Source organism: Sturnira hondurensis, unplaced genomic scaffold, assembly GCF_014824575.4.
Source record: "Sturnira hondurensis isolate 20B ecotype Veracruz unplaced genomic scaffold, ASM1482457v3 Scaffold0000982, whole genome shotgun sequence".
Taxonomy (NCBI): Eukaryota; Metazoa; Chordata; class Mammalia; order Chiroptera; family Phyllostomidae; genus Sturnira; species Sturnira hondurensis.
In genome coordinates, this window is record NW_028073613.1 from 1,275,848 (window position 1) to 1,302,733 (window position 26,886).

General features: G+C 52.6%; 1 protein-coding gene across 5 annotated transcripts; it reads left to right on the forward strand.

The window, feature by feature from the left end:
* Positions 1–1,332: 1,332 nt before the first annotated feature.
* ZMYM3 (zinc finger MYM-type containing 3) lies at positions 1,333–16,974 on the forward strand. 5 transcript variants are annotated; one of them, XM_037057907.1, is made up of 25 exons: positions 1,333–1,388; positions 2,777–3,459; positions 4,445–4,488; positions 4,791–4,863; positions 5,258–5,552; positions 5,765–5,942; positions 6,295–6,513; positions 6,810–6,960; positions 7,191–7,306; positions 7,487–7,573; positions 7,706–7,856; positions 8,101–8,273; positions 8,465–8,630; positions 9,463–9,566; positions 9,641–9,803; positions 10,067–10,179; positions 10,288–10,462; positions 10,637–10,783; positions 11,232–11,335; positions 11,674–11,842; positions 12,158–12,309; positions 13,155–13,269; positions 13,779–14,033; positions 15,263–15,380; positions 15,478–16,974. In XM_037057907.1, exons 2-25 carry the CDS (start codon positions 2,796–2,798, stop codon positions 15,668–15,670), a joined length of 4,125 nt encoding a protein of 1,374 aa, XP_036913802.1. In that variant the 5' UTR covers positions 1,333–1,388; positions 2,777–2,795; the 3' UTR covers positions 15,671–16,974. The 5 variants fall into 5 exon arrangements, with proteins under 5 accessions (XP_036913802.1, XP_036913821.1, XP_036913795.1 ...); XM_037057926.1 differs by lacking the exon at positions 1,333–1,388 and adding an exon at positions 1,854–2,020 and having other exon boundaries at positions 4,797–4,863; XM_037057900.1 differs by lacking the exon at positions 1,333–1,388 and adding an exon at positions 1,855–2,020.
* The last annotated feature ends 9,912 nt before the right edge of the window (positions 16,975–26,886 follow it).

The following is a 26,886-nucleotide window of genomic DNA, read 5'->3' on the forward strand; positions in this document are numbered from 1 at the left end:
CAACTTGAAACCAGGCAGTCTCCATAATCAGAGTGGCCAAGGACGGAAGCATGTGTTGAGAAAGGTAGTCAATATACAAAAGAATGAGGTATTCCAACTATGAAGGAATAAATTGAAAATGCAAAGGGAGAAACAGGGACATAGAAATAAGCAGAAGGTGGGAGATAGGTACACAGAATACCAGTTAAGATAAAGAGAAAGCTAATGGGAACATCTGCAGTAGTGTCAACAATAAAAACAAAGAAAAAAGATAAAGAGAAAGCTGAGTTTGGGAAGACTCTTGGTTTTATCTTTGTGTATAAGAAGAGAGCAAAGATAACCTCAAGGCCTTGTGGGGAGGTAGGAAGGATAAGGTTTCTGGGAAAGCAAATGAGACAAGAGAGGATGAAACTCCCAGGACTGTAAGGCTAGGAAAGGCTTAGTGTGGGAAGGAAGGCCCAGAGCAAAGAGGCAGGCTGGAGCAAGCACTGGACACCAAACCTTCTTGTTCTTAAATCTGTTCCAGGACTCCGCTCTAGCAGGAACCTCCCCTAGTACCTCAGATACTAAATGCTCTTCAGCCCACAGGCGTTGGAGGAGGAAACTGGGGTGTGGGGATTGTAAAGTGCTCAAACTACAATGGGGACCGAGGATGGATCCTGGCACACATTTTTTTTAAAGCCAGTAGGCCTAATGCTGGTGCCCCTTCCCCCATCCCACTTTAGCCTCAACCTCAGCCACACCCACATGCTAAGGACCATCCTGGAGGGACGCGAGTGTGTGCCCGCGCGTGCGTGCTCGTGCTTATGAGAGGCAGAGAGACAGAGACCAAGACAAAAAGAGACCCAGGGAGAGATTACGCGCCAGGGAGAGTGTAGAGGGGGGAAAAGAGATCGACCGGGACGGAAAGAAAGAGAGAGGGAGGGAGGGAGGGAGAGAAATAGGGAGAGGCAGAGAGAGAAAGGAGGAAGGAGACCTACCAGCCTTGGTGAGGAAAACTACTGAAGAGATAACGCAGGGTGCCCCTGCAGGAAGACTCAGGGAGAAGATCCCAGAACTTACCCTAAGACCCTTGAGGGATTAGGGGGAGTGTCTTTTGCAGGACCTGGTTTTGGAGTCGTCGGGCAGTAACGGTTACTGCAGAGGCGTTGTCACTGAGCCAGAGCCATTTAACCCGCCCTGGGTAGCTGGAGTGCAAGCTTAAGACACCCCACAACTATGACTCTCAGAATGGTTAGGGGGGCCCGAGGCTGCAGACAAGGGGAGGAGGGGCACATGAGGGCTGGGTCCCTGCCTCCCCCCCCCCCTCTGCTGTCACTCATTACCCTAACAGTCGCCCAGGGGGCGGGCCCCGGAGAGGTGGGGTTGGGGGAAGGGTAATCTTGGCAGGCGCTTGCTGCATGGCGTAGGTAGGGACTGTTGAGGGGGGCGGACGCCGGGGGGTAGAACACGAGTGGGAAGCGAAGGGAGACACGGGGAGGGGGAGGGGACCGGGAACCATTTGAATGAGAGGAGGGGATCACGGGTAGAGTGGGCTCCAGGAGGTAGGGCGGGCACGAGTGTGAGGGGGGAGGGCAGACTCTTGAGCCAGGTAAGGGAAGCAGGTGCGTAGATCTGTTTTTTTGTGGGTTAGTGTACTCAGCCCCTCGGTGGGAAGGGGGTGCCGCCTTTCCCGGGGGCGGGCTTGAAAGCTCCAGAGCCTGTCTTTTCCTCTCCAACTAACGGGGCCCCGGGCGGGGGCTCAAGCTCCATCTCCAACGACCAGGCTCCACTCCGCAATTTCCAGGCGGCCGTTGGGCTGGGAGTCTCGCGCCGGGGGCCGGCGCTGTCTCGCGAGCCCCCACCCGGAGTCAGCCAATGGGGTTGGTTGCTGGCACCGCCCGCCCGCCTGGTGCAGAGCGCTAGGCACCGTGAGGAGCGCTGCCATTTAAAGGGGCCGCGACCCCTGTCCCGGCTGCTGGGGAGGGAGGTGGAGAAGGAGCGCGGGGCCGTCTGTGTCTGCAGTTCTAGGCTTATAGCCGTTACACTAACCCTGCCGCAGGTAGGGGTCGGGCCTCATCAAGCCGAACCGAACCTGCAGGCGGGATCTCGCAGTAGCCGGGAGAGGGGGGTCTAAGGAGAGATCGTAGCTCCAAAATGTCTTCCTGTAAATGCCTGAGGTGGGGGGTGGGCAACAGGAGAAGGAGGACTGAGGGAGCAATAGGAAAGGGTGACGGGGCTGAGGAAGTGGGCGACCCTGAAAGGTAACTGGGGGGAGGGGTTAGGGAAGGCAATTTGTGGGGGCGAGGGAAGGGCTGAGGGGACGGTTTAGCGCGGGGAGGGGGAGTCGGGCCAGACAGGGTGGGTAGCGACTGGGAAGCTGAGGGGGCGCCAGGAGCGAGCGGAGGGGGTAGAAACTGAGACCGCGGGGGCGGGAAAGGCGCCTGGTGGCAAGGGCCCTAGGAGACTCTAATGGGGCGTTCAGCCCGAGTTGGGGGGGGGGGCTAAAGGTAAGGAGGGAGGGAAACTAGGAGTTGCAGTGGGGTGGTGGGGGCAGACGGGCGGGTAGAGTCCACCACTGCCCGGTGAGTGTGGGCGAAGGGCCAGGGTGGGGAACGCCTCTCCCCACAGGGGGCGCTGTTTGTTGGGGGGGGGGAGTGGTCATTTGGACCAAAGCCTGTGGAAGTGCTTGTCGTTTGTGGTGGGGGCTGTTCACGAGAAATCCAAGTGAATGATGGGGTGTGTCCCAGAGCCTATATAAGAAGGAATTTTGGCGAAGACCACCTCTTCTGCCCCTTCTTCTACCCCTAATCTACAGCCCACATCCAGCCATCCTCATGGACCCCAGTGATTTCCCCAGTCCGTTTGACCCATTGACCCTGCCAGAGAAGCCCCTGGCTGGAGACCTTCCAGTAGACATGGAATTTGGAGAGGATCTGCTGGAATCCCAGACTGCCCCAACTCGAGGATGGGCACCCCCTGGCCCTTCTCCATCCTCAGGAGCCCTGGACCTGCTTGATACCCCTGCTGGCCTGGAAAAAGACCCTGGAGTCCTGGATGGAGCCACTGAGCTGCTGGGGCTGGGGGGGTTGCTTTATAAAGCCCCCTCCCCTCCAGAGGTGGACCATGGTCCTGAGGAGACCCTTGCATGGGATGCAGATCAGACCCTAGAGCCTGGACCAGGGGGCCAGACCCCAGAGGTGGTGCCACCTGACCCAGGGACTGGGGCAAACTCCTCTTCACCTGAGGGGCTGCTAGAACCTTTGGCTCCAGATTCTCCAATAACCCTTCAGTCCCCACATATTGAAGAGGAGGAAACCACCTCCATAGCTACAGGGAGAAGGGGCTCCCCTGGGCAGGAGGAGGAGCTTCCCCAAGGGCAGCCACACAGCCCAAATGGCCCCCCCAGCCCTTCAGTGGGAGAGACTCTGGGGGATGGAATCAACAGTTCTCAGACCAAATCTGGGGGCCCTACCCCCCCTGCACACCCTTCCTTACCAGGTAGGTTGCCTACTTAGCTGGAGAATCAAGGCTAGAGAGAGGGCGGGGTGAGGAGGGGCTGCTGTGTGGGTTTGAGGAAGAAGTGGGGAAGGAAGGCGAGGGTGGAGAGACAGGAGGGATGTGTATGCAGAAGGAGTTGGGGTTTGGAAGGGAGAAGTGGGGGTGGCGAAGGAGATGAAGGGAGGTGGGAGTGGGGGAAGCTTAGCTGCTATGGGGGAGAAATGAGGGTGAGGTTTCCAGGGGGTAGGTTAGTGGGTTTGGTGGGAGAGGTTCCTTTATTTTTTAACCCAGGTGGGCTTTTGGTACCAGGTCCTTCCTTCAAGATTTGAGGAGGACTCCAGGCTTCTTGGTTCTAAGATCTTTCCAGCTGTTTTGTTTTAAATGAGAGTAGGGGTGCTGGGTTTGATGAGTGATGACTAGGTTGTGGAGCCAGCCACAGCATCATGAATTCAGGGGAATGGTAGCAATGCAGGGCCTGGGATTGAGTCTGATGGGGAGGGACAGCCTAGACTTGGGGAGGCTCTCATTCCCCCCCTCCTCCCCCCACCCCCTTCTGCCCAGCGGTGTGCCTCTGCCAGGCTGTGACCAGGGTCTTAGCACTTACATAACCACCTGTGTCCCGGGGACGTACCCTGTCCCCTTGCTATACTACCTTTGGGGAATTGCATTCGTTTTTGTTGCAAAGCTAGACATTCTCAATGAAAGGTGTGTCACCTGTGTCTCCTCAACTCCCAGAGACTGGGGCAGAAAGCTGGTGGGAAGGGTGGAATTTTTTTTTCCCCTTGGAGATTAGCTGCACCACCAACCTCCCCTTAGTGCAGAAGCTTGAGGTAACCCTGAGAGGGGCCCCAAGAAGCCACAGACACTCGAGTTTTCCCTTTCAGTTTTGAGTAAGTTCTTCCCCAGGAATGGAGGCGGAGGTTAGGCCAGGGAGGGGGTGTGAGGGCAGGCTGAAGATTCAGGCTGCTTTCTGCTTCCTTTGCAGGAGATGGCCTGACTGGGAAGGGGAGTGAGAAGCCGCCTGAGAGGGTGAGGGGGGAGGGGAGGGCAAGGAGTCTGGTTCCCCCTATAGCTCCGGGAAGGACAGACCCTTCATTTTCCCTCCCAGATGTTGTTCTGTGGAGGGGGTGTGTGAGGAGGGTTAGGAGGAGGGAGGGAGCTCTTGTGTGACGTTTAGCCTCCTTTTCTCCCCTCCTCTTACGGGCTGGGCCAAGGGTCCCTAGTCTCCCTTCCCCCTCCCATCTCTGTACCCCCCTAAAGGCTGTGCTAGTGCAGCTGGCCCTTCAGCCTGCCCCTGGTGTCAGCTTTCCTTCCCTCCCCATGTTTCCAAGGTGCAGAAGAGAAGCGAGCGCGTTAGAAGAGTAGAACCTCCCAAACCTGAGGTTGTGGATTCCACTGAGAGCAGTGAGTAGGACCTGAGGAAGTGTGACCCAGTGGAATGAGTGGGAAGTGGCCGCCATGGATCTCCTGGCTCCGTGCAGAGTGTGACGCGCCTCTTTCTGCTCTGGGTTGGCATGGGAACCAGGGGCAGTGGGGGAGATTGAAAACAAGAGCAGTGAGAATGGAGTTTCCTGTTTCAGCTCTGCCATCCCTGTCCTGAAGAATCTCCCCACTTAGAGCCCTCCCTGAGGGAGAGTGACACCAGTGGTTTGAGATACCAGTGTGATGGGGTTGGGGGCGGGGAGAGTGAAGGTAAGAACTCAGGGGATCCCAGGAGCAGCAGAGCTACCTGTTGGTCAGGGATGGCCGGACACCTGGTCCCAGAGCCTTTTCTCAAGGCCCCTCCCCCGCTCCTCAGTTCCAGTGTCAGATGAGGATTCCGATGCCATGGTAGATGACCCCAATGATGAGGACTTTGTGCCATTCCGGCCTCGGCGCTCTCCTCGCATGTCCCTACGCTCCAGCGTGGCCCAAAGGGCCGGGCGCTCCTCGGTGGGCACCAAGATGACTTGTGCGCATTGCCGGACACCGCTGCAGAAGGGGCAGACGGCCTACCAGCGCAAGGGGCTGCCTCAGCTCTTTTGCTCCTCATCCTGTCTCACCACTTTCTCCAAGAAGCCGTCGGGCAAAAAGACCTGTACCTTCTGCAAGAAGTACGTGAGGGCCCTGGAGGGTGGGGAGGGCAGGCACCAGGCCAGGAATAAAGGGGGAGGCAGACTATGTTTGGCAAGAGCCTAGTGGAACTGGGGGAGAGAGGCGAATTGGGTAGGGGGTCTGAGAGCATTTGGCTCTGTGGACGCTGATCCTGGGGGAGGAGTGGAAGCCGATGAAATGAGTGAATGTTCCAACCTGTCCCCACTTGCAGGGAAATCTGGAACACCAAGGACCTGGTTGTGGCGCAGACTGGTTCGGGAGGCTCCTTCCACGAGTTCTGCACGTCCGTCTGCCTCTCCCTGTATGAGGCCCAGCAGCAGCGCCCAATCCCCCAGTCTGGGGATCCTGCCGACGCCACTCGCTGCAGCATATGCCAGAAGACCGGAGAGGTGAGGAAGCTGGATGGGGGCTGATTTACAGAGCCTGGCCAGCCCTGGCCTGCCCCTGCCCTCCTGGGGCTGCAGGGGCCAGGCCCTGTGGAGGAAGGGAGTGGGGAGGAAAGGCAGCCATTGCGAGGGAGTGTATTCAAGGTTAGAGCGTCTCCAGGATGTGTGCAGCTGGCCTTCCTTGCTTCCCAGGACCTCACCATCAAGTCGGCAGCCTGATGCGCAGGTTGGGGGGTCCCTGGGCACAGTGTCTGCTGTGAAGGTCTAGGGTGAGGTGGGGCGGGCTGTCCTCGCACCAGGGTGGGGTGGTGGTGACCAGGCCTCTGCTCAGGGTGTGTGTATGTGTGTGTGGCAGGTCCAGCATGAGGTCAGCAATGGCAGCGTGGTGCACCGGCTCTGCAGCGATTCTTGCTTCTCCAAATTCCGGGCCAACAAGGGACTGAAAACCAACTGTTGTGACCAGTGCGGGGCCTACATCTACGCCAAGACCGGGAGCCCTGGCCCCGAGCTGCTCTTCCATGAGGGCCAACAAAAGCGGTTCTGCAACACAACCTGCTTGGGGGCGTACAAGAAGGTGGGGCCGAGGGAGTAGTGCGTTAGTGGGCTGTGGAAGGGGGTGCGGTTCCCGGGTGATAAATAAAGGTGCCCGACGGGGTCGAGGGCTGGGAGGAATAAAACAAATAAAGGGGGCTTCAATTGTATCTGTTATGTTTTATTTTTTCGAAGCTTGGCTGGTGGATACACAAGCCTTTGTTATATCATCATCTATGCTTTTTTTTGTATGCTTGAAACCTTTCATGTTTTCAAAATTTCAAAAATAAAGGTGAAGGGACAAATCCCGCCTCAGCCTCTCCTTCCCCATCCTCACAGAAAAACACACGTGTGTACCCCTGTGTCTGGTGCAAGACCCTGTGTAAGAACTTTGAGATGCTATCACATGTGGATCGTAATGGCAAGACGAGCTTGTTCTGTTCCCTCTGCTGCACCACCTCTTACAAAGTGAAGCAGGCAGGGCTCACTGGTAGGTGCAAAGCCCTCTTCTCTGAGACCCCTGCTGGCCTTCCTTCTACCCCTCCCATACTCCCCTCTTTTAAAGTAACCCCTGCTGCCCGACCTCAGCCCCAACCACATCTTCCCATGGATTTCCTGTTCCATCTCTGCACTGCCTTACACTTTCTGTGTGCGACCCCCCTTCTCTCTCTCTCTCTCTCTCTCTATCTCTCTCTCTCCCCTTTTCTCTCTATGCCCCAGGCCCTCCCCGACCCTGCAGCTTCTGCCGCCGCAGCCTCTCTGACCCCTGTTACTACAACAAGGTTGATCGCACAGTCTACCAATTCTGCAGCCCCAGCTGCTGGACCAAGTTCCAGGTACTTCAGACCCTGGACCAGGGATAAAGGGTGTGGCACCACAGAGAGGGTATGAGAATTGGGGTAGATAGGCCTGGGCACAGCAAAGAACAAGCCTGGCTGCCCCTCCCCACCACTACCACCGCCACTGCCACCACACACCCCTCTCGCCCTTCCCTTACTTGTCTTCCTTCCCTCCAGCGCACAAGCCCTGAGGGGGGTATTCACCTGAGCTGTCACTACTGCCACAGCCTCTTCAGTGGCAAGCCCGAGGTCTTGGACTGGCAGGTAAGACCCCCACCCTGCCCACATGTTGCCACGTGACCAGACACGTCTGTGTGGAGGGGTCCTTCCAGCTTGACTCTCGCCTGGGCCAGATGTCACAGCAGTCTCCTCCCTGCCCTGTGACCCCCAACCCAGGACCAGGTATTCCAGTTCTGCTGCCGGGATTGCTGTGAGGACTTCAAGCGGCTTCGGGGTGTGGTGTCCCAGTGTGAGCATTGCCGGCAGGAGAAGCTCCTGCACGAGAAGCTCCGATTCAGCGGGGTGGAGAAGAGCTTCTGCAGCGAAGGTAAGGAAACATGGAAGGGGCCGGAGGCCCTGGACCTTTGCCGCCGTGGAGACAATGGCAAAGGAGGAAGAATGCTCGGGACGTGGTCCTTGGGGCCGGGGCCTTGGACTCAGGATGCTGTGCCCTCGTCCACCCTAAGGCTTTGGGCCCTGAGAGGCCGTGGGAGAGAGGTTTCAGGCGGACCACCTTGAAAAGGTGGGGGTCTCATGACCATAGAGGTCTCTGGGTCTCTGCACTCTTTCAGGCTGCGTGCTGCTATACAAACAGGACTTCACTAAGAAGCTGGGATTGTGCTGTATCACCTGTACTTACTGCTCCCAGACCTGCCAGCGTGGAGTCACTGAGCAGCTGGATGGCAGCACCTGGGACTTCTGTAGTGAGGACTGTAAGAGCAAGTACCTGCTGTGGTACTGCAAGGTAAGGGGGACGGAAAGGGTGGAGAGGGTGGCAGGGAGCATGGGCTGGTAGGCCATGGTCAGATGTGGGCTGATCTCCAGGGTAGGGGCTCCAGCTGACCCAGCCTCCAAGGGGAGCATCGTGGTTTATCTGGGGCAAAAGCCCAGTGTGTGTGAGGTAGGCAGGTCTGACCTTTCTGTCGACACCCTCAGGCTGCCCGGTGCCATGCCTGTAAGCGCCAAGGGAAGCTGCTGGAGACCATCCACTGGCGCGGGCAGATCCGTCATTTCTGCAACCAACAGTGTCTGCTGCGCTTCTACAGCCAGCAGAACCAACCCAACCTGGACACCCAGAGTGGGCCCGAGAGCCTCCTGAACAGTGAGTCCCTAGCAGGGGGCCTACTCTGTTAGAATTGGCCTGGATTCTCTGATCCTGGGCTTGGGTCCTCTCTTCCTCTCTTGCTGTCATTTCATCCCTGGCCCGAGCTGCTAGTACTATGCAGGTACTGGGAAGGTACCAGGTAGGGGGAGTCTTGTTTAAAGGTTTCCAGCCCTGGCTGGTGTAACTCATTGCATTGAGCGCCAGCCTGAGAACCAAAGGGTTGCCCGTTTGATTCTCAGTCAGAGCACGTGTCTGGGTTGTGGGCCAGGTCCCTATTTGGGGTGCATGACAGGCAACCACACACTGATGTTTCTCTCCCTCTCTTTCTCCCTCCCTTCCCTTTTCTCTAAAAATAAATCAATAACATCTTTTAGAAAATAAAGGTTTCCAGAGCTAGGGGATAGGTACCCACCCAGGTAGGATGGGGCATGTTGGGGCCGCGATTAGTGTTTGGAGGGAAGGAAGCATCAAGCACAAGCGCTATCTTTAGTGAGACGGAAGGCCATTGTCATTTCAAGAATGTCACCCTAGCCCCTTTGCCTCTCCAGGGGTACCAAACTCCCGAGGGCAATTCAATGGAAGAGCTCAAATGATGGGTTATTGGGGAAACTTGATCTTTTTCAATGTCTGTGGCAGCCAGGAGCAAAGGATCTTCTTAGCCACTGTTCCCGGGGCCTGGAGAAGACTAGACCTGGGGTGGTGAGGAGGACAGATTGTAGACTTCCCATTCCCATCGGATGTCCCTCTTAAGGAAGCTCGCCTGAAACAGGCTGATGAAAACAGAGAGCTGGTTCCGTGGAGGGAAACATTCATTTGTTTCGATGTGCAGGCCAGTCTTCTGAGTCGAAGCCCCAGACACCCTCTCAAACCAAAGTGGAGAACAGCAATATGGTGAAGACCTCCCAGGAAACCGGGAATCTGGGCAAGGTCAGGGCAAGAGCCAGGGGGGAGGATGGTCCCAGAGGAGGGTCTAGCAGTTGGCGGTACTCACGTCCCTTTGTCTGCAGATCCCTGTGAAGATCCGGTTGGCTCCCAATGCTTCTACCCCTCCTCCCCCCACACCGCCCCCAGCCACACCCCGCAAAAACAAAGCTGCCATGTGTAAGCCTCTGATGCAGAATCGAGGGGTCTCCTGCAAGGTGGAGATGAAGTCCAAAGGGAGTCAGACAGGTGAGCCAAGGAGCCCGGACACCACAGGCTGTATTCCGTAGTCCTGGGCCTCTGGCCCTGTGCCTAGGAGCTAGCAAGCGGGTGTTTCTTAGGTGGCTGAAGTATCATAGGTATGGTCCTCCTAGAATCACACAAGTGACTCTCCCTCTTTGATGCAAGAGCAGTTTTGTGACACTGAGCACAAGTTAGTGCATTGGGGAGAACAGGCCAGCATTGGGTCCTGGGTCACAGGGGCTCTGAAAAGATCCTTTTCTTGTTGGCAGAAGAGTGGAAGCCACAGGTGATTGTGCTGCCCATCCCAGTGCCCATCTTTGTGCCAGTGCCTATGCATCTGTACTGCCAGAAAGTCCCGGTGCCTTTCTCCATGCCCATCCCGGTAAGTTTCCCTTCCAGGACCGCCCCACCCCTGCCCTTTCCTCTCGCCACCTGCCCCTCTTGTCCTCCTGTTTTGGTCTTGGTGTTGAGCTGGGCCTCATGTCTCCAGGTGCCTGTGCCCATGTTCCTGCCCACTACCTTGGAGAGCACAGACAAGATTGTGGAGACCATTGAGGAGCTGAAGGTGAAGATCCCTTCCAACCCCTTGGAGGCCGACATCCTGGCGATGGCAGAAATGATTGCAGAGGCTGAAGAGTTAGACAAGGCCTCGTCTGACCTTTGCGGTACGCCAGGGACAGCGGCAATGAGGGAATCGGGGTTCTGCCAGTCTGTGTCTGCCTAAGGGGGCGGAGAGGGGTGACTTTGGGACCTGGTGGGCTGGGGGGATAGTGGGGAGCAGCCCCTGAAAGCCCGTGAATTGAAGCTGCAGTGATGAAGCCACCTTCTCTGCCTCCCAGATCTTGTGAGCAACCAGAGTGCAGAGGGACTTCTGGAAGACTGTGACCTGTTTGGGCCAGCTCGAGATGACGTCCTGGCCATGGCTGTCAAGATGGCCAATGTCTTGGATGAGCCCGGGCAAGACTTGGAGGCGGACTTCCCCAAAAGTGAGTAGCATGTAAGGCGTGCCCACTGAGTACAGTAGCATTTGTGCCATAAGGCAAGGAGTGTTTGTGGTGACCCTGAGCATGCCATTGACAAGTGCTCCTTGTGACCCAGCCACAAGAGGCTTGCATGGGGGAGTAGTGGCGGAGATGTGACACTTGAGCCTTGTTTTGTCTTAATTGTGGTAAAACACATAACATAACATTTACTGTTTTGACCACATTGGAGTGTGCAGCTCAGCAATGATTGGCGCTCTGCCGTGCTTGTGAGTTTTGGCATGTCTGTGCCTCCGAGCACGTTTTGGATCTGGCTTTGCTGGTTCCCACTGAGTGTGATCATGGCTGTCTGGGAGGCCCTTTTCCAGTCAGGTGTGCAAGTGGCAGGGGTGGGGCAGGTGGCCTACAGGGCTGAGATCCTAAACATTGGACTGATTCCTTTCCCCTCTAACAGATCCTTTGGACATTAACCCCAGCGTAGACTTCCTCTTTGACTGCGGCCTGGTAGGGCCTGAGGACGTGTCTACGGAACAAGACCTTCCCCGGACCATGAGGAAGGTGAGGGCTGGGGCCGCGTTATCCACTAAACCGGGATGGAGGCTCCCACAGGGGAGGGGTGCTTTCAGAGCCAAGACAGCAGCTTTAGTCCGACCTCCCCTGACCGACCTCCTTTCTCCATCTCCGTGAGTAGGAAGATACAGCTAAACTTTACTCTCTTCCCAGCTCCCGAAATCAGCAGAGCTCTTCCCGGGGCTCTGGCCTACGGAAGCTCGCTGTGCTCTGACATCAGTCCCCCCCGCCCCTTCCCCTGGTGGTAAACACTGTCCTGACTAGTGTTCATGGTGCCCTGGCCTTCCCTCCGCCATCTACCCCCTCTACTTTCTTCTCCTCTCTAGGGTCAAAAGCGCCTGGTGCTTTCAGAGAGCTGTTCCCGGGACTCCATGAGCAGCCAGCCAAGCTGCACTGGACTCAACTATTCATACGGTGTCAATGCTTGGAAGTGCTGGGTGCAGTCGAAATATGCCAATGGGGAAACCAGCAAGGGTGATGAGCTGCGCTTTGGCCGTATGTACCCAGGGAAGGAAGGGCAGGGACAGGGGAGGGGGTGGGGGAAGGGGGGCCAGGGCTGTGATTCAGCTGAAGATGTCTGAGAGTGATAAGGCTGTGATGACTTAAGGGTGTCTTGTGAACACAGGGAGGAGTTGTGGAATAAGGGCCGATGCTGTCTAGGTTTCCAGGCTTAGGGCTCTTTTGGTCATCAGTGGTGTGTTTCTGGGTGGGACGTAACTGAGGGGATGAAGGAGTTAGTGGTGGAGCTACATGAAAGCGTCTGTGTGAAGCTTTCGTAACCCTGTCCATCTCCCCCACATATCACTGCAGCCAAACCTATGCGAATCAAGGAAGACATTCTGGCATGCTCGGCTGCTGAGCTCAACTACGGCCTGGCCCAGTTCGTGAGGGAAATCACTCGGCCCAACGGTGAACGATATGAACCTGACAGTATCTACTACCTGTGTCTTGGCATCCAACAGGTACGCCTTGCACACCACCTCGCGTGCCGTCACTCTCAACACAGCAGCCTAGCTGGCAAGGTCCCACGGGCACTGATTCTGCCCCACTCCCTGTTCCTCATCCTGTGTGCCACCCTGAGCTGGCAGCCTTTCGTCCCCTCCTCCAGGCAGGACAACTTAGGTCGCTACTCCTCTGCAATCAAAGCTGTGTGCCAGGACCCTTGGCCAAGGAGCAGTCTTCATTGCTCTCTTTCCGGGCCCCCCTCTTTTTAAAAAAGATATAGATATTTATTTGCTTTTAGATACAGGGGAAGGGAGGGAGAAAGAGAGGGAGAGAAACATCAGTGTGTGATTGCCTCTCACACCCCTCCTCCTGGGGACCTGGCCCACCACCCAAGCATGTGCCCTGACTGGGAATCGAACCGGCGACTCCTTGCTTTGCAGGCCAGCACTCAATCCACTGAACCACCCCAGCCAGGGCTCTGGGTCCCCTTGGTAATCCTCAAACTCATTCCAGACGGGGTGGGATGGGTAGAACTGGGCTCCTTGGGTGGTGGGCGTACATGTAGTTCTCACTGGGAGAGGTCAGCCATGCATTGTTACCTGACAAGGGCTCTGGGCTTGTGGAGAACCAGCCGTGACACATCTCCTCCAAGCCTCCTCCTCCGCCAGTGGGGCCTTGGCACCTCATGCTTGCAGATGTACCTGGGGGAAAGTGCTCTGGATCATGCAGTCAGGCAGCTGTTTCCCACCATCTCTGAACTACCAAGGTTGCCTTGCCCGAGGCCTTTGACATCGCCATCTTTTTTTCCCCTCCTCTAGGGCCTAGACTCTAGCTTTATGTGTGTCTCTTTTTCCTCTTCCAGTACTTGCTGGAAAATAATCGAATGGTGAACATTTTCACGGACCTTTACTACCTGACTTTCGTTCAAGAACTCAACAAATCTCTGAGTACCTGGCAGCCCACACTCCTCCCCAACAGTAAGGCACAGGGACTTTGCGACCCCCACACCCTTTCCTCCATTCTTCGGACACACCATCCCAAGAGTCCCCGGCCAGTCGGTCTGGCCACTCTTCACAAAGGGTCCGAGGGCAGGAGCATGTACCTGGGAGCCTCAAGGTTTAGAGCCAGAGGACGTGGAGCCCTTGTCCTCGACTATGAGGAGGGGGAATCCAGACTTGGGTCTGGACAAGTATTTCTGGGACCACGAAAGTTGGCCCAAGTTTGGGTGGTAATTGGAAAACAAAAGCTGTGGGACTCCTTCAAGTTTATATCTACGGGCCTGTGACCTCAGGGTGGCAAGGAAAGCTCCAAATGCAGATGGGAACTACATAAAAAAAATCCAGTCCTACTGGGTGCCAGGGTTTCATACACAATGGTCACTTATTGAATGGAGGTGCTGATGTGTGGGCAGAGGTCTGGGATCAGAAGTGGCTGGGCTTGGGGAGGAGCTTGCGCCTGACCAGCCTCTCCTGCATCACCATTGCAGATACGGTGTTCTCCCGCGTGGAGGAAGAGCACCTCTGGGAGTGTAAGCAGCTGGGGGTCTACTCCCCCTTCGTCCTTCTCAACACCCTCATGTTCTTCAACACTAAGTTTTTTGGGCTGCAGACAGCGGAGGAACACATGCAGCTCTCCTTCACCAACGTGGTGCGGCAGTCCCGAAAGTGCACCACGCCCCGGGGCACCACCAAGGTGGTGAGCATCCGCTACTACGCTCCCGTCCGCCAGAGGAAAGGGCGAGGTATGAGGCTGCCCCCTCCTTTCCTAGCCCCCTTTGCTCTCCCCTCCCCTGTCCCACGCTAACTGCCAGGTTGGCCCTCTCCTTTGTCTCTTGCTTTCCCTCTCCTTCCATTCCTATTTGCAGAACAGGTAGAAATAGCCAGTCCTTCAATCTGATAGGCAGTGGCTGTTGCTTAAATAGGAGGTTACCCCAGCTGTCTGCTTCCTGCCTTTCCTCACTGCAAGGCACTTTGGGAGGGGACAGGTAGGAAGCTGTTGGGCATGTTCCAGGATGTGGGAGAGAACTGACAGGGTGAAGGACAGTCTTTCCGTAGTTCTTTGCTGTTGGGTGTAACAGGAACTGCACCTCCGTTTCCGTTCTGGCCTTGAAATCCTGACCCATCAGTTCCCAGGACCCCCTTTTCTGGAGCTGAGCCTCCACCTGGATTAGTGTAGTTAGTGTACTGGGGGTTTGGGGCCATTGTGGTTTCTCTATCCCAGGAGGCATCAGGGTCTATTCTGTCACTTTGTGTGTATAACTTCTGGGGTCACCTCTTCAGGATATCAACTTGGGGAAGATTTTAAAGCCAGATTTTTAAAAAAGATTTTATCTATTTATTTATATGTAGAGGGGAAGGAGAGAGGGAGAGAAACATCAATGTATGGTTGCTTTTCGTGCATCCCCTGCTGGTAGTTGGCCTGCAAGGAACCAGCCTGCAACCCAGGCATGTGCCCTGACTGGGAATCGAACCGCAATCCTCTGGTTCGCAGGCCCGTGCTCAATCCACTGAGCTATGCCAGCCAGGGCTAAAGCCAGATTTTAACCGTGTGAATGGAGTGGGGGGACAGGATGCAGAGCAACACCCCTGGTTGGTATGGGAGACTGACTGGCTCTTCTGTTGCCTTTAAGATTTTATTTATTTATTCTTTAGAGACAGGAAGGGAGGAAGGAGGGAGAAAGAGAGGGAGAGAAACATCAATGTGTATTTGCATCTCATGCATCCCCACCTGGGGACCTGGCCCACAACCCAGCCATGTGCCCTATCTGGGAATCAAACCAGCGACCCTTTGGTTCTCAGGCTGGCGCTCAATCCACTGAGCCACACCAGCCAGGGCTGTTGCCTTTATTTCTTTATGAGCCTATATTGTGCGGGCTGAGGCCTTCCCACTGCTGAGCCCTGAACTGTGCATTTAGAGTGGCTTGTCGAGGCTGTGCTTTTAGCCTGTCTGGCTCGTTTGCCTCCTCTACAGACATGGGTCCTGGGAAACGGAAGAGAGAAGACGAAGCCCCAATCTTAGAGCAGCGTGAGAACCGCATGAATCCTCTCCGCTGCCCTGTCAAATTCTATGAATTCTATCTCTCAAAATGGTGAGTTGGCAGGTGTGCAGGGATGGCATTCACATGGGGACCCACAGGATCTACTTTGACTTGGTACTGACCTGTCCCACCCCCACCACCATTACAGTCCTGAAAGCCTCCGGACTCGCAACGATGTGTTCTACTTGCAACCTGAACGGTCTTGCATTGCCGAGTCGCCTCTCTGGTATTCTGTGATCCCCATGGACCGAAGCATGTTGGAGAGTATGCTCAATCGCATCCTGGCTGTGCGTGAAATTTATGAGGAGCTGGGGCGGACCGGGGATGAAGACCTGGACTGATCCCATGTGCTCTCGGTATCCATCTTTCACACCAATGTCTGGCCTGTGACCACGTCCCCAGGGCGACTGGCCCAGGCACCAATACTACTCATTCTGAAGGGCCGACACTGCCCTTTTCTACTCATCCATTCCCTGCCGTCCCTAGGAACCCCCGGCTTCTACCTTCTTCCATACCACTTGACATCCGCAGGGCCCCAGTCGTCTGTACTCGGGGGCTGGACTCCCAGTGATAGGCAAAAACCAGTGAGGCCGTTTTCTTGATGCTTCAGAGTGAACCCCAGGAGAACCTGGGGCCAGACTCTGGATGGAGCGTTAATAGCTCTGGTGATCCTGTTGGCTTTGGGTTGCCCAACCCATCCCACATAGGTAAAGCCCCTCGTTCCTAGGTTTGGCCAGGGGAAGAACCCAGCTGCCTTCTCTGCCCTGTGCCCGCTCCCTTCTCTCCTCTTCCCTTCCCCAGTACTGCGCTAAAGGGGCTCGTAGGAAAGACGTGAAAGAAGCTTGGAAAGTAACGAGGGGGAACATTTACCTAAAACACAGAGCCGAGACATTCTTCCCCTTCTGTGAGATAACTGGTTTGTTGGAACCCCCTGGCCACCTCGTTCCCCGTCCCCACCCCCTGCAAGCACCAACCCTCGGTGCAGCAGATCAATTCCCAAATGCTTTCTTTTCTTCAAAGGCAGAGAATGACTAAGTATGGGGAGCAGACTTCTGTCCCCTTGGTTTATGTGTTTGTCTCTCTGCCATCCTAGGTTGGCATGAGCCATGTGTCAACGCGCTTCGCCCCCTTCTGTCTCTGCTTCCCTTTAGTTCAATGGATGCAGCTCCCAAGGCAAAAAAAACTACCTTCTGACTTGGGTTGGGGCTGGGTTCCCCACTCTCGTCCTTCCCCCATCATAAGAGCCAGGCCAAGCCTGGGGGGAGGGGCCCTGGGTCATGCAGGGTGGGGGTCTGTGGTTCAAGGATAGAGAGGAGCTGTGGGCCTGGGTCCTGCCTGCCCCCCACTATCTACATGGGTCTCCTCTCTTCCCCATCTTGCCTTCGTAGTTCAGAAAACTGTTAGCGTCCGGCAAAGGGGGTGCCCAGTTCTTTTCCTGTTGGCTTTGCTGTTCCCCAGACTCCTTTTTGTGTTTTTATAACTGTCACCAGTTTAGCCACTGTTTAAATTGTATATATTGTTCTGAGGTGCCTGGCCCGTCCCTTCAGTGAGCCATGCCCGCCCTTGTGTTGTAGTGAGAAGCTGTTGTCACGACTAACCTTCTGTCTCTGGAATTGTTTGTTTCAAATAAAGAGTTAAAAATTGTCTTCTGCCTCTCCTGGGGGAGGGAGAGCAGTGCTTGGAGGGCGGAGGGATATGTGGGAGCCCATTCTACATGACTTCAGAGCTCGTAAGACGTGAAGAAGTGAAATGTCCCACCTCCAATTGAGTCCTTTTTTCCCTACTGCACTGAATGAATCCATTAGGAGTAGGGTCCCTTTCATAAAGTTCCCAGCCAGCTCTGGGAAAAAAAGTATTCCCCAGCTCTCTATTAAGGACCTACTGTGTTTAAGGACCTAGATTCAGAGAAGACAAAGATTAGACCATGGTACTATCCCCAGCAGGTTCCCAGGCTAGAGGGGAGATAGGCTGGTGCACCAGTCCGCTGTAGGAGGCAGGAAGAAATTCTCCAACGCTGTGGGAGAGCAGAGGATAAGGAACTCCGTTTGAGATTATTGGGAGGTTACGTGCGAGTTCTTTGAGGGAGGTGGTGTTTGACCTGGGCCTCAGAGCAAGTGGAAGGGGGTGGGCACCAGCAAAATCAAAGGCTGAGATTTTCCAACTAGGGAATTAGTTACAGGATCAGGTCTGTTGCTTTAGGGAGGAGATCCCTAGAACAATGCGAAGGACTGAAGGCTAGGAGATCAGTGAAAGGAATGTGGCCGAGACAGGGTGGGGGCTTCTGTGGGGCCGTGGGGAAATGAATGGCTTCAGATGAGTTTCAGACATTTTGCAAAGTCGAGTCTGCAGGATCTGGGGGAGAGGAAGGAAATGTACCCAAAGCATGAATCCCATGTTTTCATTAGGAGAGTGATGCCTTTAAGTTGGAAAACGGGCAGGGTTTTGTTTTTTGTCTTTGAAATTTTGTTTTGGTTTTGTTTCTTGGCTGGCAAGTGAGAAGAGGTTCATAACAAGTTGAGGATTTGGTCATTTTGGGTTCAAGACTCCACTGAACCATCCATATGGGGGGCCGAGCACCATGGCATAGCAGAAGGAACAGGCAGAGCTGAGTTTTTGTTTTTCACTTTTCATTGTGTTTTTCTGTTGCCATTTATCCCCTTCCTCTTCCACCGCCACCCACCTGCCTCACTCCCTGCAGTCACCACACTATTGTCCATGTCTGTGAGTTCTCTTTCTCTTTTTCCATTTTTGCTTGATCCCTCCACCCCCTTAAGCTGTCAGTCTGCTCTCCATCTGAGTCTGTTTCTATGATGCTTGTTAGTTTATTTTGTTCATGAGATTCCGCATATAAGTGAGACCCTATGGTATTTGTCTTTCTCTGACCGGCTTATTTCACTTAGCATCATGTTCTTCAGGTCCATCCATACTATTGCAAAGGGCCATATTTTCTTCTTTTATACAGCTGCATAGAATTCCATCGTGTAAATGTACCACTGCTGTTTTATCCACTCATCTATTTTTTAAAATATTTTATTTATTTATCTTTAGAGAGGAAGGGAAGGAGAGAGGGAGAGAAATATCAATGTATGGTTGCCTCTGCCGAGGAGACACAATGTACAATGTATCGTGTGTCCCCTGCTGGGAACTGGCCTGCAACCCAGGCATGTGCCCTGACTGGGAATCGAACCGAGATCCTCTGGTTCGCAGGCCCGTGCTCAATCCACTGAGCTACACCAGCCAGGGCCAAACTTCAGTTTTTAATCATAGCTCTGCCACTAAAACTTGGGCAAACCCAACTCTTTCTGTCTCCCCTAAAAATGTATCTGTAGCCTGGCTGGTGTAGCTCAGTGGATTGAGCGCGGGCCTGCGAACCAGAGGATCGCAGTTCGATCCCCAGTCAGGGCACGTGCCTGGGTTGCAGGCCAGTCCCCAGGAGGGGACTCAGAGAGACAACCATACATGGATATTTCTCTCCCTCTCTCCTTCCCTTCCCCTCTAAAGATAAATAAATAAATAAATCTTAAAAAATGTATCTGTATTCTGCCCTGACTTTGTCACAGAATTGTCGAAAAGGTCAGATGAGAAAATACATATGAAAAGTGATATTACTGCTAGCTGTTTTCATATGTACTAGGCAGTTAGAAATGTGAGCCTGAGGCATAGAAGAGAGAGAAGGTATCTGTTTTTCCCAGATTTACTGACATACAATTGACATATAACATTGCCTAAGTTTACACCGTGTTGATTTGATACACATGTTGGAAAATGATGACCACCTAAGTAACACTAGCTAACATCTCCATCCTCCTATCATATAATTACCATTTCTTTTTTTGTGGTGAGAACATTTTCGATCTACTTTCTTAGCAACTTTCCAGCGTGTAATACAGTATTGTTAACTATAGTCACCATGGTGTATATAAGCCCCCCAGAACTTATTCATCTTATAATTGCACGTTTGTACCCTTTGATCAACACCTCCTGATTTAACTTACATCCCCCCAGCCTCTGGAAACCACCATTTTATGGTTTCGGAACCATTTTCAAACCACCATTTTCTGAACGCTGTTTCTATGAGTTCAGCTACTTTGGACACCACGTATAAGTGAGATCACACAGTATTTGCCTTTTTCTGTCTGACTTCTTTCACTTCCCATGGTGCATGAGGTGTCATTTTAGAAGTCTGCTGCGGAAAGCTCCTCGCTGAAGCTCTGGGAGCGGACAAGCTCTCTGAGTCAGGGAATAGAACGACGGGAGGAGAAGACCAAAAAAAATGGTATCTTGGAGAATATCTCCAGTTAACCAGAGACAGGAAGGGAGAGGGAGAACCAGAGAAGGGGGAGAAGCCCCAAAGGTGACCGAAGCTCGAGGCAGAATTGCCTGATTGAAAGCTGTCCTCATACCCCAGACCAAGATGAAGTCTATGTTTTTATTTGTTTAAAGATTGTATTTCGCCCTGGCTGGTGTAGCTCAGTGGATTGAGCACAGGCCTGCGAACCAGAGGATCGCGGTTCGATTCCCAGTCAGGGTACATGCCTGGGTTGCAGGCTGGTTCCCTGCAGGCGAGCCTCCAGCAGGGGATGCATGAAGGGCAACCATACATTGATGTTTCTCTCCCTCTCTCCTTACCCTCTAAAGATAAATAAATAAATAAAATATTTTTAAAAAAAGATTGTATTTCTTTCTTTTTAGAGAGAAGGGAAGGGAGGGAGGAAGAGAGGGAGGGAAACATCAGTGTGCCAGAGATACATCCATTGGTTGCTCTCGCACATCCCCAACTGGGGACCTGGCCTGCAATGCAGGCGTGTGCCCTGACCGGGCATTGAACCTGCGAACATTCAGTCCGCAGGCTGGCACTCAATCCACTGAGCCACGCCGGCCAGGGCAAGATGAAGTCTATTAAGTTTGCCTTCTTCCACTCCCATCCTCAAACTACCTGCTCTCCTACCTCCTTCCCCTGCTGGAACAGAGAAGGTTCTGATGTCATTTGTTCAACTAGATTTCTACTCCATGCCAAGCCTTGTGTTAGTCACTGGGGATGGAAAGATGAGGAAGAACTTACAATCTGCTCTTGAGAAGTCCCTAGTCTGATAGGGAGGACCAGGACTGGGACAGGGGCAGGGCAATCAAAACACCTAGGGTGCCAAATGCAAGGAGGTGCTCACGGCTGGGGTCGTGCAAGTAGGGGAGCGGCATTTGCACAGCCTGAGAGCGAATGCCTCCGGAAATGTTGCACCCTTGGTGCCTTGATTGCCTCACCCTAGTCTTGACCCTGGGTAGGATGCGATTGTTACTCCTTCTCTACCAGGAAAGCAAGACCACAGAGGTGACGTGGGAGCTGGGCTTTCATGAAGACTGGGCAGAGTTTGTCAGGCACAACACAGGTACAGGGAGCAGTGTGCAGAAAGGCGTGGAGGGATCTGAGAACATGGAGTGCCTTCAAGGAAGGGTGGTTGGGCTGCAGAGGAGGTGGAGAGGGTACAGTGAAAAGGGTGAGCAGTGGAGGGAGGTGTTGCGGGGAAAACAGGGATCAGGTTGTAAAAGGCATTGAATGCCACGGCAAACCTGTTAGGGGGACCAGCCATCTCGGTTTGCCCAGGGCCTCCCCCAGTTTAGCGATGAAAACCCAGCATCCTGAGAAAGCCCTTGGTCCTCGCCAAGTAGAGCAATCATGCTTTATTCTCAAAGTGATGGAAAGCTCGTAAAGGATTTTCACAACGACTTGGCAGGCTATGCTCCATGTTTTAAGGTGACTCTAGCATGTCTGGGTGAGGTAGGGGAGAATTGGGTGCTGAGGAAATCCAGAAGACTTGTTACAGAGACTCCAGGGAGCAGAAATATTCCCCGCTTTGCCTTTGGCACCTGGCAGACACGAGTTCCAGTTTCCCAGCTTGGCCCCTTCTTTCCTAGCTGTGTGGCCTGGACCAGTACTTAACCTATGTGGACCTGTGTTCCCTCATCTTTAAATGGGGACAATAACGGTGCTTATCTCAACCACTGGTGATGATTAAGAGAGCTACTGGTTATCCAGCACACAGCCAGCGCTTACTAAACATTAACTTTTCCAGTCAGAGAAAGACAAGTACCACATGATCTGAGTTGTTTGTGGAATCAAATGAACAAAATAAATGGAGGAATGAAATAGAAACAGAGGCATGGACACATGAAACAGACTGGCAGCTGTCAGAAGGGAGCAGGGTTGGAGGTGCTAGATGAAAAAGAAGGTGAAGAATTGGCCAAAGAACAGATATTCATAACTCATAGACACGGAGATCAGTGTGGTGATGGCCAGAGGGAAGGAGAGGTGGGGGATAGGTGGGAGTGGGTGAAAGGGGAGGGACAGAGCCATCTGTAGTGTCAACAGTTTAACAAACAAACCCCAAACATCAGCTTTTATTGTTCTCATTATCAGCAAGGCCTGAAGGAAGGCACACAATGTGCTGAAAATTCGAAAGATTTGGAAGGCGGTGTTCCCAGGCCTTGCTTGCTGGCTTACTGATTATAGTTTAGTGGGAATGCATTTTAGTTGGCATACATTCTCCGAGGCATCTGCATTTTGAGACTTTTATCTCTAATGGTGCAATGAAAGGCTTTGTCCCTTGAAAGGGAGGTGGAGGAGGGGCAAGGGGCAAGGCCTGGAAAACCAGGCACGTCTTTGAAAGCTGGTGAAAGTTGAGGAGGGAGCTGCCCTGCGCTCACACAGCATGGGGCGCTCTGGGCAAGAGACAGCATCTCCAGAGATCTCTGCCTGGGGCAGGATCCAGAAATTGTGCATCCCCACAAAGCAAGGCAGTTTGGGGAGTGAAGGGCAGACAGGGAGAGACAGTTATTCAGAACCCCTAGATCAAGACAAGCTTTTGAAACTTCTACTGTTTCTCACCCTTGACCTTAGGGATCCCCAAATGCAGTCTGTTTTTCAGCAGGTTAACATTTAGGGATATTGTTTCAGAGTGAGCTTCTCCCACCCCACCCCACCTGCATGTCCTGAAACACTCCCTAACGACAGCACAGACTGGTTACTTTGGAATAGAGCACACAGCACAGATTGTGCCTTAGCACATGCTTATGTTTCAATTCTGGCTCTGCAGAATTGAACTTTGGACCTATCACCTGCCCTCTCCGAACCTCCATTCCATTCTCTGCAGGTCGGGGTGCAGCAATAGCTACCTTGCCATTACGGAGATTATGTATGTAAGTGCTTACTTTAGCATCAAATCTGGTCCATACTGTGTGCTCCATAAACCATCTCTTTTCCTTTCATCCACCGAACTGATTTCTAAGTCTGATAGTGAGGTTTCAGATTATAGGGTGATTAAGACACATGTTTTGCAGGAGAACTGCATTAAGAATTAAAAAGCCCTTCACAGCCATCCTGCCACATAGATACACAAATGTGGTCCTACGTATCGCGACAGATGTATGCAAACATTCAGACTTGCTTACCTTATGCGTGCACACATGCGGCAATTGACAAGCAAATAGTTGAGAAAGCATGTTAATTACGCGAGGCAAAGAGTTCAGCTCAGTGTTGGAGAAAGGTGGTGAATAGCTGCAGGGTGACAAAGGTAACGAGATGAAGCCCTAATAGCACACACCTGCCCAGAGCTTATCTTCACCTGGGCACTCCTCCAAGTGTTCATATATAATTAGCACAGTTAATCCTCACTGCAGCCCCCGTGATGTCGGGACTACCATTGTCTTTGTATGACAGATGAGGTCAACGGAGGCAGAGTAGCTGAGGAACTGAACTCAAGTCACACAGGTAGGCAGTGGACCACACTCCTAATCGCTGTACTATATGGACTTTTCAGAGAGACTTCAGTTGGAATGGAGAACCGTTGTCACCATCCTGTGTAAATTCCACTTTGTCCTCGAAGTCCACCATCAAATCGCTGCTCTTTCTTCCATAGTTGACCATCAACCTTAATGCATCTGTTTGTGTGAAGGTCTTCCCTGAGCTGCATCTCCTGAAAACCTCCACAGTCAGTCTGTAATTCTGAGTACAGAGTTGCCTGTAAGACTAGTAAAGGGCATAGCTTTGAAGTCACAAGGGTTCTTACATGGGGTAGCTGAGAGTTCAAACTGCTGTGCAAACTTCTATGCACAGTATATGAGACTCTTTACGGATGGGCCCTTGCTGGTCTCACCTGGTATGACCATCCCCCTCCCCCATTCTCTACTCTGGTCACCCTGAGCTCACACTTCTCTTTCAAGATGCTGAACCTTGGCACGTGCCTATAACCTCTCCCAACAGCCCTTATTCGATCAGGCTAAGCACCCCCTATCTATTAAGGTTATGCAAATAATTACCAGGCAATTTGATAAGCACTCTAATCAACATATACTACAATGTACAGCAGAAATTCTGAAGGGGAGGGAGGCTCATTTTTGCTGAGGGACTGCAGGCCTGGGGTGGGGGTGGGGGTGGCAGAGAGGAAAGACTTGCAAGCTTCACACGGTAAATGACCTTTGAGCTCAGTCTTGAAAGATTAGGAATAGGCCGGTCAAGGAAGGGGAAGGAAATGTGCAAATTATCTTTGTCTCCTTTACCTCCCCATGGTCAGACATCAAGTCCTGTTGGAGATTCTGCGTCCAAAATGCCTCTCACATCTGTCTTGTTTTATTCCTCGTGCCACTGTCCTAGTCTTTTTTTGTAAAGATTTCATTTATTTATTTTTAGAGAGAGAGGAAGGGAGGGAGAAAAAAAGGGAGAGAAACATCAGTGTGTGGTTGCCTCCTGGGGTCTCACACGACCCCTACTGTGGACCTGGCCCGCATCTGCCCTGACTGGGAACCGAACTAGAGACCCTTTGGTTCACAGGCTGGCATTCAATCCACTGAGCCACACCAGCCAGGGCAAATAAATAAAATCTTTAAACAAAACAACCCTTAATGGTTTCCACTACCGAAGGGACAGTCTTAGGCCCTTATAATGACATATAAGGCCCACGATAAACTGGCCATAGTTCATCTTTCCCACCTTCACTCTAGCCATTCCACTCTTTAAACTCTCCATTGCAGATTATTGGTTGAAATCTGAAGACGACATCACGCCCTTTCAGATACCATGTGTTTTTTGCCCACTTTATTCTCCTTCCCTAGAATGGCCTAGTTGTTTTTCCCACCTGACAGGTTCTGCCTGGACTAGTCCAGGGATCAAAGGAGGCCCAGCTAGGTGGGTCTTTATAGCCCCTTCCCTACCGTAGGTTAGGCCTGGCATTTAGGTAGCATGGAATCAGTAAATGGAACCGGACGGAGTTCCCCTCTAGCTGCCACTGTGTGCACCCAGGCTATCTGATTGGGCCTCTGAATCAGTTCATGGTTGCCATGCCAATTCTCTATGGATACTGCAGCCTGCTTTGAAATCCCATCTCAGCTGGCTGGGACCTTAACTACTCGCCTAGTTCAGCCTGTCTCTTCATCCAGGAGCTGACTCTGTCCCTCTGCTCCCAGCTCCTGATGGCTCTGCACACAGGTACCTCTAAAAGGCCATACATGTCCCTGAAAGCACAAGTGCCATGTGCAAGCATGTGTTACAAATTCCTGTTAATATTAGGCTTTTTCTGACCCCTAATATTAGGCTCTGTCAGACCCCTAGAATATTGACCCTTAGATGGATCGTGTGTGTTCAAGAGAAGTTTGTAATGCCTGTTGGACTTTGCTGTTTGGACTGTCGGCTGCTCCCTGGAGGGAGGCAACCCTATTGCTGCAAGTTCTTTCCACTAGCTCCAGCCTAGCTTAACCAGCTTCCCTCCTTTCTGGTTTATTGCAAGTTTTAGCATGCCTTGAGGCCGTGGTCTTTATTGCTTCTGATGCTATCTTACCTTCCTTTCCAGTTTCTAACCAGTTTCTGTGCAGCCTCCTTTGATTTCTCTGTGAGAGAGGTAGAAATGTTCCTCCCAACCCTGTTTTGCAGATAAGAAAACCAAGACTCAGTGTAACTATAATGTGCCTGAGGGGACAGAGCTAATAAACTGAGACTCAGGTGTCCAGATTCCAAAGTCCTTTTCACTATCCCCATCACTCAATACTTTGCCTACTGGGTGGTGGGGATTAAGCCCCGCTTGCCTCCTGGTTTCTTTCTCACATTCTTGTGACCAGAGCCTCAAATAAAAACCTCATCCCTGGGGTTACGCCCACTCTCCCTACCTCCCCCACCCCCCATTCCTGGGGCACTGGCTCCCTCAAGCCACCTTTGGTGTTCTTCCACCTGGTTAGAGGGACATAAGACTAAGTGTCCTTTGGACTGAAACCCCCATCTGGGTAGCTTTATTGTCCCACCACTGCCCCCTAGAGAGGAAAGCCCTGATCTGGAGTTGGAGCCTCTTTCCAAAGGGGATTTAGAGATCTTTAGAAAAGAAAGATTTCTGGGGTGATGGTGGAGTTAGCATTTCTCAGTGTGGAGAGGGCATGAAGTCCCTCTGTGGAACCAGGGTGGAATTATTTTTTAAACAGACATTTCTTTTTGTGTGAAGATTTTATTTATTTTTAGAGAGGGATATGGAAGGAGAAAGAGGGAGTGAAACATCAGTGTGTGGTTGCCTCTTGTATACCCCCCTGCTGGGGACCTGGCCTGCAACCCGGGCATGTGCCCTGACTGGGAATCAAAGCAGTGACCCTTTGGTTTGCAGGTGTGTGCTCAATCTACTGAGCCACACCAGCCAGAGCCCAGGGTGGAATTTTAAAAAAAGAAAGATTTTCTCTTGGTGGCCTTTTAAAAATACATTTTGTTGATTATGCTATTACAATTGTCCCATTTCCCGCCCTTCATTCCCCTCTACTCTGCACACCCTCTCCCATCCACATTCCCCCCCTTTAGTTCCTGTCCATGTGTCTTAAGTTCTTTAGCTTCTACATTTCCCATATAATTCTTGCCCCCCCTGTCTATTGTCTACCTACCATCTATGCTACTTATTCTCTGTACCTTTCCCCCCACTCTCCTCCTCCCACTCCCCTGTTGCTACCCCTCCATGTGATCTCTATTTCTATGGTTCTGTTCCTGTTCTAGTTGTTTCCTTAGTTTGTTTTTATTTTAGGTGTGGTTGTTGGTACCTGTGAGTTTGCTGTCATTTTACTGTACATATCTTTCATCTTCTTTTTCTTAGATAAGTCCCTTTAACAATTTATATAATAAGGGCTTGGTGATGATGAACTCCTTGAACTTATCTGAGAAGCACTTTATCTGCCCTTCCATTCTAAATGAAAGCTTTGCTGGATAGAGCAGTCTTGGATGTAGGTCTTTGGATTTCACGACTGGGAATACTTCTTTCCAGCCCCTTCTTGCCTGTAAGGTCTTTTTTGAGAAATCCGCTGACAGACTGATGGGGACTCCTTTGGAGGTGACAGTCACCTACAAAGGACTTGATGGCCTTTTTGACCACCTGAGGTGCTCTGCATGTGTTGTGTTGTGTTGTGTTGTGTTGTGTTGTGTTGTGTTACGGGTGGAGACAGGATGGGTTTTAAGAGGAAAAAGCATCTCTCCCACCACAAGGGGGTATGAACCTCTCCTCTAACAGGGTACGATGCCAGTGTCTGAGGGACAAGGAAATTTCTGGCG

Excerpts from the sequence above, each read along its gene's own strand:
- ZMYM3 (XM_037057907.1), top strand. The coding sequence starts at position 2,796 with ATGGACCCCAGTGATTTCCCCAGTCCGTTTGACCCATTGACCCTGCCA. Across the intron at positions 4,864-5,257 it reads TGTGGATTCCACTGAGAGCA|TTCCAGTGTCAGATGAGGAT; the intron begins GTGAGTAGGACC and ends CCCGCTCCTCAG. Across the intron at positions 9,567-9,640 it reads GGAATCTGGGCAAGGTCAGG|ATCCCTGTGAAGATCCGGTT; the intron begins GCAAGAGCCAGG and ends CTTTGTCTGCAG.